General features: G+C 37.6%; 1 protein-coding gene across 3 annotated transcripts in view; it reads left to right on the top strand.

Moving 5' to 3' along the window:
- The first annotated feature begins 1,727 nt into the window (after positions 1–1,727).
- The window catches only part of LOC138058141 (uncharacterized), a 14,928-nt gene continuing 1,655 nt past the window's right edge, over positions 1,728–15,000 (top strand). Inside the window, exons 1-5 of one of the 3 annotated variants that reach the window (XM_068904023.1) lie at positions 1,728–1,876; positions 9,000–9,137; positions 9,817–10,092; positions 14,419–14,547; positions 14,813–15,000. The exon at positions 14,813–15,000 is cut by the window's right edge and continues 1,655 nt beyond it. In XM_068904023.1, the coding sequence (XP_068760124.1) occupies positions 9,051–9,137; positions 9,817–10,092; positions 14,419–14,547; positions 14,813–14,947 (627 nt within the window). In that variant the 5' untranslated portion in view covers positions 1,728–1,876; positions 9,000–9,050 and the 3' untranslated portion in view covers positions 14,948–15,000. Of the gene's footprint in view, positions 1,877–2,939; positions 3,090–7,320; positions 7,589–8,999; positions 9,138–9,816; positions 10,093–14,418; positions 14,548–14,812 lie in introns of those variants that run through there. The other 2 variants (XM_068904024.1, XM_068904025.1) reach the window with 2 other exon arrangements.

The raw sequence follows: 15,000 nt of genomic DNA, 5'->3' as shown, positions 1-15,000 counted from the left end.
CAAAGATAGACAGGGGCCATAAGACACCCTGGATAAGTGTTTTCCATTTTTTTACTTTCAAGAGATCGAAATCAAGAGCCCCCAAATCAGGTAAGGTAGGGTTGAAACCACTTCTGAGATTTTTAAATTCTTAGCACTTTCTTGTGCAGATTTTATTGAAAGAAGCGCCTTCGTTTCCATTTTATCTGAGAATGAAAGTCCTTGCAGCCACCTTAGGACTGCAAGCACAATGGGGCCATTTCATTTGCCTTTTGCCTTCACAAGAGGACTCGTTCTATTTCCACTAATGTTCACACAGTTACTGCCACGATAGCTTATCATAACTGAACCATGACCGATGTTCAATACGTACCACGTCGTGTGATAACTGATGACGCTGTGTTGAATGACATCAACACCAGACGTCATATTTTGACTCTTTCATCTTTTACATAGATCAGCCTGATTCCTTGAGCTTGTCTTTTTGCCCGTTAAAGTAGGATAAACTACATTGCTTTTGTGAGTAAACCCGGGCAAACATCGGGAAAATATTGCACATGTCTATGCAGAATGGCGTGCCGGTTCCCTAAACCGTTTAGGAAATAAGAAAACTAATTTTTTCGTGATAGTGATCAGATTCTGAAAGAGGATTTTAACATCAAAGGAAGATTAAATCCGGAAACAACAAACACGCTAAAGCAATCATTAACTTGTATCACTCGTCCAACGAACTTTAAGTGACCTTTATGTCCTAAGACAAGGTGAATTGATAATTTATCCACTGGAGTTATCTCACTATAACCAACCCTCTTCACTGAATCTGCTTAACTCTATTTGCAAGAAACAAAGTAAAAAGTGCGCCAGCAAAGCCAGGAGTCCTCACCGTAATTGTCTTAAATAGAACAGTTTCCTGTTCATGTGCGGGCGTGTCCTGGTTTAGACAGGTATCAACACCACGATTTCAAATTTTTAAAATACTAAACAAAACTCATAATGGTTTATTGTTGGATGGGTCTCAAAGTGATTACAGCTAATACGCTGGAAGAAAATAAAAACAAAATTAAACAGACCTCCTGCATGGTGCCAGTCTATTTCTCGCGCCAGAAACGTCGAATTGTCAGCAACGCAAAAGAGGCAAAAAGCGGTACCGTACCATTTTGGTAAAGAAATGATCCTGAGAGACGTTTTTGGAGAACGAAACTAAATATTTCCATACTGCTGGATTATTTTATATGTAAGCTGATTTTTGAATCGCGTGAATTCCTCTCAAATAAAACAGTTTGTTTGTTTCTGGAGCCTCATTGTTTTTGGATCCAGGCAGCCATTTTCTAATGAGGCCATGGTATAGAAAAGGGTACTTTGAACATATGCTTAATCAACAGCTCTGTCGCCTTTTTCGTCCATGTCCGTTCACATACCACAACAGATCGCCTGTAATAAGCTCGTTATTTTACCCCCTACAAAGAACGGGGTCAGCTCCAGTAGGACCAAGTTTAGAAGCCGAATGTGAAAAAGTCAAAGGGAAGAGAATATAATTTCTTTGGTTTTCTTCTTTTAATGCACGATTTCGAAAAAAAAATAAACAAAAACACAACAAAAGCAATAGTTTATTATGTGCCATCCACATCTTCCTTGTGATTAAAATCGTCCAGCCAGCTTTGCAACTTTTTATATCTGCTGTAGCTGTTAAGTTCTAGATAAATACTGCTAATCAGCTCTTTGTGGTAAGTAGCTATTTTAATGGAAGAAACCCAAGTGACTGGTTTTCATAAACGGAAATACCCCAAAGTACAATTTGTCTGCCAGTTTAGTTGTATTTTTCTTGTAGATCATTGCTTTTGTAAAGAGTAACACAGATTAGGCTTCGAAGAGCGAAGAAGACGCATCGACCGAGAAGGTGAGCATATAGTAGATAAATCAGTCAGTCTTAATTTTTGGTTATCTGCAGCAATCTTTGTTGACATAAATGGATTTATAACTTGGCTATCTTGTCTTGTGATGTACAGCGAAATTTCAATGAGCTTCCGGAGGTATTAAAATAGGTGAAAATTGCACGCAAAGTTCGCCTTAAACTGTTCCGTAAAATTTAAACAAAGTTTTTTTATCGACAGATTTCAAATACTAATGTGACAGTAATCACACAACATTTGATCCTTTTTGTAACTGAGGCAGCTGTTTGATTTGTAGACATTAGGCTAATTCTAACATTTCAAGTGCAGAGCAAATTCGAAGGAAATAGTTCGTGGCTACATCGTCTTTGTTACTCTCGGAGGCTTTCCGATTTAGTTTATCGTGATTTTTTTCTATATGTATCCTACATGACTAAGTAAAGGGAAGAATGCTGATGAAAAAGCACAGTTGATTAACAAGAGGTCTATTGTTTACTTCTACTGGCATGGCTGTGATGACGTATGCTATCGTTTCCTATTCGAGTGACTTCGGACGGGGCTTCGCACGCTCCTGGCCATTTGAATGCTCTTTTTTAATAGCGGCTCAGTTGTCATCGATTGACCATACATGATGAACAACTATCATAAGCACGATTGAAGGGTGTGTGAAATATGGTATTCCTCGATAATTCAATTCTTGATCACTTCCACTTTCTTACTGTACAGTGCTATCGTGACAAAATTGAGAAACAGAGTAAAGATGATAGGAGGATATGGGTTGCTCTATAGTTGATCGACAATAAAAAATTCAATTGCAATGCTAATCAATCTTTCCACCTTTCCTTCTGTTTTTAAAACGCCTATCACTGCTCACTAAATCATGCATCGTTAATTTATGACCTTTTGTTGAGCAGAATGAAGAGAGAATTCTAGTTCTTTTGTAAGATGACCTAAGTACGGGTAGATAACATGATACACGGCTTAAAATCGGTTTCCGCTTACATTGTGGAAATCTGGATTGGCAAAATTGCATTGTCTAAAAAGACGAGCAAAACTATAATCAGTTTGAATAATAGCTCTTCGGCTGTTTACTCGGCTGACTAGACATACGTCCGATATTTCTCTTGGATTTGTCAGAGCAAGATCAATCTCTCACGCCGGTATTACGTACTTGCCTAATATTTTTTTAAGTCAAAAACGTGTGCTGAAAGATTGCTGCAAGTAAGTGCATTTAAAATTTTAGTCCTAATTGGGGAGATGACTTCTGGTGATTTTAAAATAAACCAAAAGAAAAGGCCTAAAATAATTTTGAATCACTCAAGATTTTTTGGCTGAATCCATATCTAGATGTATATAATATTACGGGCCGGGGCAAGTGAAGGTAGCATCTAAAACAAAATAAAAAGGTTAAGAGAGGATAACAAGTTAAGTTGGATGGTTTATTTTATGTTTTTTGCCGGAAAACGGCACCGTAGATAGCTGCATGCTTTAAACTCTAGGACTGTATTATGAATGAGATCATTTTCGTGGAATCAAATAGGTGACCTGTTAGTTTTTACACCCAAAGCACCCGCATGATTTCAGCGAATGATTAAGATCATTCGCTGAAATCATGCGGGTGCTTTGGGTGTAAATCCAGCTTAGATCGATGGCTTCATTTGCCTTCAGTGGTTCCTGTCAGTTTAATTTGACCGCGATTCGCCAATTGTCAATTTGTTGCCTCTTAACAGTCCGACCACTTCATGTTATCCTGCTCATTCCTGAGGAAGTTTATTTGAGAAAGTGATTCAGATACTACTTTTTTCTGTCTGTCATTACCGTGCTAGATGTTTCTTGGAATCCCTTTTTTGATGCTACATGGTGTTGCTGGCAATAAAATTGATAGCATGAGCCGTTGCTTAGTGGTGAAGTATTGACCACTGCAAGACTCAGTCGCGGCTATTTCATGTTGAATTTAAGCGGATTCTAACTGGAGCCTCGATTTCCGTAAAACAATTTGCAATGTTAGAGTGCTGGGTGGAGTTGAGCTTAAGGACACCAATAACGCTAGAGAAAGCCTCAGTCTGGATTAGGAAAGACTCATCGCGGAACCATTGACATTGGCATTCCTTCACATTCTATGCCAGCCGATACCAACACGTCACAATAACGCTCACAGTACATAAAGGAAGAGCAGATTTGTTACTGAATGTAATCAACTTTCCATCACCCCGAATTTTCATATTTCTTTCACATTTATTGGTACCGTAAAGCTATGCGGCTTTATAACAAGCTTAAACTGGGGCTGTAATCATAATACCTTATGCTGCTGAGCCGTTTATACGGTTCACTTTATGATTTTAGAATGCATTCACACATTTCATAACAGTGATAACTAGGCAGCCATTATCACAGTCCCGTGTTTCCCTACATAAGGTATTCTTTTCAAGGGAACATTAACATTTCAGTAGAAATGCCCATGACGTCACCGCAACGCAAACAAAAATTGGTGACCTCAGTACGTCATCTGTATTAATCAATTTTCACAATTTTCACAAGGTTCTTAACTTTAATCATAAAGTATTTCCTACCCGAAATGAGGCAATGTGGAAACCTGGGCAATTCTGGCAAAAGGGTTTGGTTTTTTTCGTTCGCAAAGAGCAATTATTTCTGTTTTCAACTAAATGCAAAACAATAAGTCTCTTTGATGAGTGGCAATTAAGAAGCTCCCATGACTTGTGCTTCAGGAAACAAACATAGAATATTCTTTGCATGGGAAGAAGCGGAAGTTGCACACAAACCACTGGGCCGGGCTGGGGCTTGTTGCGGTAGTGGCTGTATCGAGAGTATTCATCTCACCTGGACGGAATTAAAATTCAAACGAGGGTAATATCCTGAAACTCAGCGATGTTAATCCCTGGTGTTGTAGTATATTTCCCTGCGGTATTTGAAGGGCACGCCTAGTGGTTCAAACAAGCCGATCTCAGAAACATTCCATGTGCTTTGACCAGGCTTCCCTTGGTCATTAGCGTGAAAGTTTCAACTGCGCCAAATTGGCGCCGAACAAGCGTAGACAGTAGCTTTCATCTGTGATAATTTTGTCATTGAAGAGTTGATCATTAGATTACCTGCATCGCACTCAAAAAGGCACAGCCCTCGAAGATGACCATCATGTCGATCTTCAGACTCAGCAGTGGGTGCTAGAATGAGAAATCTGAGAAGTGGCGATTTTTTTGAAATTTTCTCCTTCTGTTTTAACCCATCACTTGTGAGTCAATCTCTGTTCTTAAGCCATCCTTTTAGCTGATGAACAAGAAAACAGGGTTAGAGCGAGATAGGTTTGAAATTGGAAACTCGCAGTCGTGCATGCTGTTCCATAGTCGGACTAAAACCTAGAAACTAGACTGGTACGAGATTATCATAGACTGAGGACTAGGAGCAGGCACAACAGGCAAACTGTGGCCGATTTATTTCCGGTATTCAACATATTGGAGATTTTATAAGAAAATCGTTCGCTGGCGGACGCACCTCGCGATTCTCGCTGATCGTCGCGATCGTCAACTGTGTCGCTGACTAAATCTGGCTAGAGGATTTTAATTGAAGGAACGAACTCTGAGTCACTTTTTATTTTTTTCTTTTATTTGCTTAACTCTTACTTAGGATTTTAGAGGTTAACGCTAGAGGCGATTAATTAACTTGGTTTTGACGTTAAGTGATTTTTTTTCAAGTTGGCATAAGTTCATGAAAATGAATTATTCTCTCGTTGGGCGCCACCTTGGCCGTAATCGTGAATGATTCTTTTTGTATGAGGCATAAATATCACAATGTGATGACCCCACAGCGACAAATCAGTGCATATGAGGCGTGATCTTCAGAAATTCTATTAAGCTTTTTGTTGACGTATAGCAGGTTGCATTTTTCTTTAGTAGACAGGAGAAGAGTTTTGCTCTTTATTTATCTCACTGTTTTTTCTTTTAATACCATAGTTATTATGTAATTGTGGTCAAGAAATATCCCTAACTTTCATCTAAGTTCGTTTTACAGTGGTTAACATCGAAGAAGACAAAGGGACTGAAACGTTAATTGTTCTGGAGCCTGGCAAAGTGCAGCCTTCGAATTTAATACGACACTGAGTTGTTTCAGCGTATATCGTGATTGTTTTACGAACTTTAATTACGTTTTCAAGGAACACACTCCTCTGCAATCAGTGGGTATCGCGGGAGTATAGGCATGTTTGAATTGTGTTAATAAAGTATCTAATTGTATCAAATTATGTTAAATTGTGCTTTTTTTGGGAAATGTCCAGTATATTTAATACGGAACAGTGTTAAACTGAGCATTAGTCTAAGTTACTCAAGAAAGTTGAAACTCGTCTTGCTTGAAGCATTCAAGTAAGAAACATAGTATTCACCGCAAGCTCGTCGTTAGGCGTTTGCTCTTGAGAAAATGATCGATGTTTGTCATGATAATTAGCAACTGGACAGTAAAACGCAATTTTTCGAGTAACACTGAAAGCTATTATCACGAAATCAATAATGTGTAACTTTGTGCCACTTTAACCTATGTGCTATGAAATCGAATCGGATATTCTCCAACTAGAAATTCGAATTAACTTATAGTGCCGAACGTTTTGGCGTCTGAAATGAGGATCAGCCAGTCTTGCGTCATAATAATTATGATTTATTATTGCTATTGGACTTGACAATGGGCTCCATTAGCATTAAAAATGGCTTGACTCTTAACACAGTTCAGGCGGCAAAGTTTGCGTCAGTCCTTTGCTTTTCCCATGTGTCTTATGTCACCACCAATCTCAAATTTCTCTTGCCCTTATCCATAATTTGACTCCTTGTTAGAAACTATCTATCTCTTCAATCTTCCTCTCTTTAAATACTTGCAATTCACACCCTTCAATCATGAGACCATGTTTTTGCATACTCGGCTAAGGATGAAATTGCAGTAAAGTTATGACGCACCTAATGTAGATGTTCTTTTTGTAAGCTTTTCGGTTACAAGAGAAAGGACTTATTGCTTGTTTTCCGGAGTTTTCATCTGACAAAGAAGAGAAATCTCCTCAACGATAAACCACGTTTACGCAAACCTTAAATTTTCCCCTTTTTTCTTTGCTTAAGCCGTTAAAGTTAGAGATAAGCTGGTTCCTAATTTGTCTGGAACGGTCCAAAACAACACCATGGTGGTTTTAAGTTTCCTGCGTGGGATTTAAACCCTCAGAGAAATGTTGCAAAGATGCAAAGTTTACATTTGCTGTTATCGCATTGTTGATTCCGTCTCTCAGAAAGATTAGTTTACTTATCAGAAAGATTAGTTTACTTATCATTTGTCGGGCAGGAGTGAAAGAGACATCATGATTAACTGTCATCTGTTCAAAAAACTAGTAAGTGCCGGCGAAATCGGATGTTGGTTGTGAACATGTGTTTTGGTTGTGGTTTCAATTTACTCCATTTATTGTAAACTCTTAGAATACCATTTATAGTTTTTCTTTCCTGTGATTATTAAGTCAAGTTACTTGCAATTGTCGAGTTATTTAATTTTGCTAACGACGGATAAGGAAAGTTCAATAGTTTGTTTTTTATAGTGTATTTAGGGTGTCCGAAAAAAATGCGCTCACGCCGGAAAGACTAATGGCCTAAGTGGAAGGCGAAGTTTTAATCTACTGAAAACAGTAGAACAGGTTTGGAACTAGTTAGTCACAACTTCCTTTCAATTTATGGCGTCTACATCGGGTAAGTGCACATTAGCAAGTTCTATTTATACTGAAACCAACCAAAATAGCAACAAAAGGAGAAAAGTAATTATTTGCTTGGATACACAATTTGTACACCTGGGAAAAGATCCATTGCTGTAGCATAACGCCTACGTAGACTTAACAACTCTTCAGGTGAACACGAGGTTTATAAATATTCGTGTTCTCGATCACGTTTCGTCCTTAAGTTGCTTTTTGAAGCAAGTTACGGAAGTCGATCGCAATGAACACGAAAGTTGAGAGAAGCGGACCAGAGCAGCAAGTATCTATTACTCATGATAATCAGCCGCCGTTTTCCTGTGACGTGAAACTGATCATCTGGACCGGTTTGACAAAACGATTAACTCTCCTTGGTTTCAACTTCTCTACCTGTGAGATGCTGTTCCGTCGGCAAACATAAACAAAACAGCCTTTGATCTTATTTGATCTTCGTTCAAAACATCTATAAAAAAACTGCATCATTATTACTCCTTACGAGTAAATTTAGCTGTTCAAAGATTGAATGATTCTCGTCATAACTCTCAGTTTTTTGTTCCTTTCATCACGGCGATAGAAGCGAAGAGCCAGCCGACATCATACCTTATCCTGACTCAAATCCTGCTTAGTGGACGTTTATCGAATCGTTTGTGGCTGTCGCCTAGCTCCAACCGCAAGCTACAGTCTGTCATTGAGCATTTAGGCTGATCTTGCCACGCGCGCTAGGGTGCGCCCAAGAGAATAAAAATTTAAAGCTTTGTATTTACCTTGTCTTTTAACTTAGTTTTTTATGATTGCAATGCATTTGGTAATAAAATATAAAGAATTTAAAAAAGGAAAGCGATTAGCAAAGAGACGCATGATGAGATTGAAATTAAAGTAATTGGACCATAGGCCAGGTGTTCATTTATCAATAAAGACAAATCCAATTGTATATATAAATGATTTGCATTACTAAGCCATTCTTCACATTCCTATACAACCCACACTTCAGTTTTTGACCTACGATTCTTTATTGCCAATAAACAATTATGGCATTTTCGTTGTCTATAGATCGGATAGTTTACAAAGCACTCGTTACTGACTTAATTTCTGTCAATTTGAGGGCGCGTAATCAAAAAAGCTTTATTTTCTACATTAATTTCACTTCGGTTTTGACAGAGAGGTTGCATCTTACAGCTGTATTTGCAATTCGTTGAGGGAAATAACAAGAAAGAGCAAACAACACAGTTCCCAAACAAAAGACCGCGCGCAACAATTTCAAACAATGTCAACTTTGTCCAAAAACCGCAAGGCAACTAAATCGTTTTTTTGATTGGGTGCACGACACTAATTGATCACGTGATCAACTCAGTGACTGAGCTGTGACGAATTCGTTCCCTAATTTAACACACGTTACCTCTTCACTGTTGCAGATCGACCAACGCAGATCGAATAAAGTACCGAAGCGGAGACAACACATCCTAATGGAAATCACTAAGTATATCGTGTTTTCCATCGTTTTGCATCTCCAAATGTTCCACAGCCATGCTACTGGTACGATGTCCGTGAAGGTAAGAGAGTTAATCGGCGTTTAGTAGTTTTCATTGTCACAGTTTGTTTTCCTGTTGCCTGGTTCACTCGGACTGAACCCTGTCCAACACGTGGACTTGTGCTTACGTACTAATTGCCTCCGTTTAAGGGTTATAGTTTTTTTTAGATGTATCGAAAACGTTTGCAAAAGAAGCTGGTCTCTTCCAAGCAACCTTTTTTGCTAGTGGCATCATTTTCAAAATAATAATGGACTTGCTCTGCGAGTTTGCTAAAATTAGCGAATAAAAAGCCTCTTATCTTGACGGCATTCCAATTGTTTCCAAAAGATTAGTTAAGCTATCCGCTTTTGAATTTCGAGGGTTCTTCCAAAGTTTGCAGTTGATGAAATTCAGTAAGCGATCTTTATCAGTTATTTTTCATTCCTTAGTGAGTGAATGTTTCATCATTCCTATTAAATCCAAACAATCATAATTACAACAAAGTTACACCAACCAGTTTTTATTATGCATAAGAGCGATTGATATTAAGTGCTTCTTATTTTATTTATATTACCGCAGAGAACAATTCAAGAAAGTTTTCGGCAAAGTTATAATACTTTAGGAAGGATCTTGCTGCAGACAAGCCAAAATAGTAGATAATTCAGGGGTTCGAACTGTAATCAGCATTCTTGTGATGTAATCAGAATGGTTCTTTCTCCAGAGAAAAAGGTCTTCTATAGAGCCTCATGGACGGCACGTGGCGAACAAGAGAGGGTGGTCTACTTTATTTGACACACGCGGCGGGAATCAGACCTTGCCAAATGTTTCACCCGTGGCGGTCGTGAGCATTCTAGGCAATGCTAAGCAACAGGAAAGAAGAATCGCATCGTTTCGTAATACAGTGGACAAAAAAACGAGAAGAAAGAAGAAAAAGCATACCAAAAGGATGATGAGGAGGAAAATACGAGAAGATCTTGACAGTAAATCACCCATTTGGGTTAGTGATTATTTACATGAGTGGTGAGTTATTTGATTAACCATGAAGGCTTTAAAATGGAAATTTTTTCGAGTCCTAATTGAAATAAGTTTGCACTAAGAGATGTTATTGAAGTGAACGAGCTATCATTTAGACTTACTTTGTGACACGTTGCTTTTAATTATCCCGGAAACTCCCGTGGTGAAGCCCATTTAGGGTAAGTTTATTATTATTATTATTATTATTATTATTATTATTATTATCATTATTATTATTATTATTATTATTATTATTATTATTATTATTATTATTATTATTATTATTATTATTAGACCGCACACCCTTTTTAAATTCTGAGTCGACGGATGATAATGATGATGACTTCGCTTTATCTTACTTTATTTTTACACGCGTCATTTACCACCACGCATAAGTGGGATCAAAAGATTTTTTTGGCGACTCGTATTGATCACCTACAGGTTTTACGCTCTTGAATCCGTCAAAGAAGAAAATCAAGATTTGATAGCAGAGAATACATGATCTCTGCACGCAAACGACATAATGGAGTCCTAGAACAGATCGCCAATGCTCGTTTCATTTCCGCGGATCATAATGTTTGTTCATTCTCTTCCAACACAAACAATGATATTAGAATGAAAAAAGTTAACTCGGCTGGCGGTCAATTTGTCTTAAAAATTTATTTATAGATTTAAGAAGTTTTTTTAATTGGGATTGAAAACAAGAGACCCGTTGGGACTGAGGTATTAATTTCATGGCCTTTACACATTTTTTTGTGTATTGCTAACAATTCATCTCCGACTTATCTTTTGCGAAGGTGGTATGAAATCCAAACAGTTTCACAGTGTTGAAAATGTTGTAAAATGGACTGTTCCATATACTTGTATGATGCACCTGCAGTGAAGGGTTCTCCTCTTCTCATCTTCTTTTTGTTTTGTTTTTGGAAAAACCCCTCTCCATTGAAAAATATCATTTCGTCGAATTACAATATTAAATCGCGCCCAAAAAATTGACGAAAGGATGTTGTTGAAATGAATTTCATTAAGCAGACATTCGTGGCTAGAATAGTACGACAATACGTACTCTACAGTAGGTATTAAAAGGCAGGCCGTTCCGAAAAGGCAGTTAATATTCAGTGGCTTAGTTTAAGTTGTATTTATTGAATTTTTTTTTTCTGCTCAACGTTCGTGCAGGTTTTTTATTAATGATACAACTGTTTGCAGATGTAAAGGGTAGGTGTGACCTTAATTTTTGTAAAAGCGATACTCATTTTGTATTGTGTTGCGAAGATTCTTCCATCAGTCAGTTGATTACACACTGTTTTTTTATCGTTAATCTTTACGTGGATCGTGGTAGAATTAGTATAGGTAGGATAAAGCAAGGTCTGACTCCGGATTCCTACTCTTTGGGGATCGTGATAGTAGTCAGGTAATGAGGCAATGCATCATTAACTGTATAATTAGGTTGCTATTTAGTGGTTATGTGGTACATAATATACAGTTACCCAAGCGTTGAATTAAGATGGTGAAGTTTGCAGATTAGCATGCGATTATGAAGAAACGCAAACTTGAAATGACGACTGGGACTAAGAAATGTGTTCTTAACCCTTTTGACAAACAAAATACAAACACAAACATCCTGTACTGACGCAATATCACTTGAAGTTTAGATGAGAGTCACGTTTGATGGCAATGCAAAATTCAGGGGGTATCAGTAGTACATACATCTACAAGCAGACTTAGATATGTTATTGCTAAAGCTAAGAAATAATAGCAGGAAATCAAAATAACCTAGAGAACAAAAATAAAAATAAAAATAATAATAAAAATAATCCGATAACTTGGAACTACAGAAAAAGTTTGAGAGGGTCGTTTCAGTCATCTAAGTAACGGTGGTCTTGTCAAAAATGTTTTAGGCCCGTAATTTCCTTTTATACAACCTTTTATTTCATAGAAGTATGTTGATATTGCCAAGCGACGAAATGGCCTTACGCACAAAAGCAATATTTTTAATCATCCACTGCAAACCCGTCAACCATGTAATCTTGAAATGGTGTATAATTTATAAAATAGGGGACAAGTATTGTGGTTCTAGCACGTGCCTTTAGTACTTTTCAACTAGAAATACTTCCTATGTGGCATGAACAAAGAAAGGCACTACGAGCGCTGTGATCGGACAAATTAGCGATTCACATTTTGCGTAAGCACGCTGTCTAATGCGTGGTGCTCACTGCCGACGAAAGCACAAGCAAAAGTCTTGAGAAAAGGCTCTACTGAGTTTGCGTATGTTGTGTATGCCCATGCATGCGTCGAGAATAAGAGTTAGACGTAAGTCGATTCGAATCTCCAAGTTATAAAAAAAGGACATTCAAACATTAAGTTGTCCTCTCCATCCGTTGTTCCATGTTTTTTATACTTTCATTCATGGTTGTTTTGCAATGCTTACACCATAAAAATTGTGACGAAACAAAACGCAATAAGCCGCAGATCGACCATTGACTTCGTTTGCAAGGATCACTCGTTAATTATACAGGAATTTTCTCAAAATCAAATTAGCTACTTTATCAACTGCGACAACTTGTTTTAAGAGTGGAGCCTCGATTAAACGAACCTCTCGCTAGATATATACAGTTCGAGCTTCGCAATTCGTACGTTCCACATAGACCAAAGTGTTTGGAAAACAACTGCGATAGATATTTCTCTCCCACTTGGCACTTTACTCTTCTTCGAAGGTTCTTTACGTCTAGTTTCATTGCAGAAAGCCGCAGTTGACCTTTAAGCTTAAACATAAGTAATGATTTTCTCCACTTTTTATATATAGTTAAGAAAATATGGTAACCCATAGATGCGAGAAATTTTGGTTTTATAGCAACGAGGTCATCGACCGTCCGTCCGTACGTACGTACGTCCACCCCACCATATATGTCAATGTGACCAATATCACGCTAGTTTACAGCATACAGCTTTGATATTGGACATTCATGTTATGATCAATTCATACCTGTCAAAACAATGTATCCGCTGACCAGTATCACGTGATCATATTGCGGGCTCAAGCTTAGAACTCACCGAGGTCAGTTGTTTTTTTGAAGTTGATAAGGTACTGGTTTTCGATTGGATTGCAGGCTTAACCCTAGTTAACTCACATAAACATAAACGAGGATTCATTTTTCGCGCGTTTTCTCATTGCATGATGCCTGGAGGACATATGAAACGAAAGGAGAGCGAAAGAGAACGATAACGACAAAACAGTAGCTCATACTTGGTAGAAGAAGTTACTCCACAATTCTTTCCGTTCGTTACTTTTACGGATACGTTATTTCAAGTGAATGCGTATTTTTTAAAAGTGCTTTAAATGGTTTTTCCTTTGTTCAGGAATGAAATTCGAATTTTTTTTGTCGATCGGAATTAAATAATAATTATCTGTACTCTTTTGGACGTAAAGAAAAAGTTGATTTATTTGTTTGTTTTGCTTTAAAATGCGAGCGAACAAGTGCTTTTTTTAATCCGTTTGCCCAACTGTTTTTCGATGTGTCTCAACAGTGACAAGAAACGTTTGCCCTTATGTTATAAACACGTAATCGCAATAAGTTCTGGTAACTATGATTAGGGGTAAATCTCACTAGCTTGTGTTTTCAGAAGTTTGTTTAAAGCACCTAAACGTTATCTAAGTGTTGGAGCGGATCTTGTTTGAAGTTCGTCCTTTCTTGGTTGCATTGCCGTATTGTGCCGATTCGTGTTCCAAGCCAACCTGGCGTGTTTCAATGAAATACATCAAAATGTGAATGATCTCGTTTTCAGAGATAAAGTGGAATAAGGTACATCAGTAAAACTCTTCTTTGACCTTGAATTAACAAAGTTTTTTTATGGCTTCTAATTTTAGCGTGATTCCTATTCGCTGGCTATTGACAGTTGTCTCTAAAATAGCTTTTTGCCGTTTTCCATTAGCTCGCTGAGGATGTGCTTGTTTTCTTTTAAAACTCATGCGGTTCAAGAAAAGTTCATAGTTAAACGTTAAACTGGCATGCATATGGTGAATTCCAAAGTAAACTTCACCCGAAAAAACCGATATCGTACCTATCGCTTCGTGATTCATACTATATCAGTTTTAGGCGTAAAATTTACCGTGAATTCACTAGTTAGGCAATGAATTTTTTTCTAAAAGAAAGGAAAGAAATTATTTAATCATTAAAGCAACAACCGGAAACATCAAAACGCGGACAATTCGAAACCTTTTATTTTCACTAACCCTACAGGCAGTAAGAATAAATAACCAGGGAGTTCCGCTTTTAGGCTTGACTAAATCTATTTATTATACTTGACATTTCAGTACCCAAAAAGAAAATGCAGGAATTGGAGTGAGTGCAAAAAGGATGAATGTTGTATAAGATACAGTGCCACTAAAGGATTCTGCAAAAGGAGACCTCAAAAAGGAGACAAGTGTAAACCTATACTTTTGGTAAGTTAATGTGTATATATAAGCACCAAGCCCACTATGCCTGAATTGTATACCAAAAAAAATTACATTTCGAACAAAAACACTTATTTTATTATTCTGTTGCATTATCACAAGTTACAGGTGTTTTTAATTTCACCAACTTTAGACGCCCTATTGAAGTCCATATACGACATTATCCATTTTCATCTGTATTTATGATAATGATCCGGCAACAATTTCTTACTTCTTAATTATGTTTTTTTATTATCCCCTGTTTTTCTTGCAGCCGGGTCTTAAAGATTGCCCATGCGATACAGGTCTCACGTGTACTCGCTATAAAACAGCAAAATACGCAATGAAAAAACATAGATGCGAACGTTTAAATGGCTACGAAGATGAAGTGGATCAAAGGTATGCTTAAATTGTTCCGCGGGTCCAATGTAGAAGGGTGAGTGCAGTTGAAGTTGACGGAAA

Source organism: Montipora capricornis, chromosome 7, assembly GCF_036669925.1.
Source record: "Montipora capricornis isolate CH-2021 chromosome 7, ASM3666992v2, whole genome shotgun sequence".
In the NCBI taxonomy this organism is placed as follows: Eukaryota; Metazoa; Cnidaria; class Anthozoa; order Scleractinia; family Acroporidae; genus Montipora; species Montipora capricornis.
Note: the sequence above shows the minus strand (reverse complement) of the source record. Positions and strands in the feature narration are given on the sequence as shown.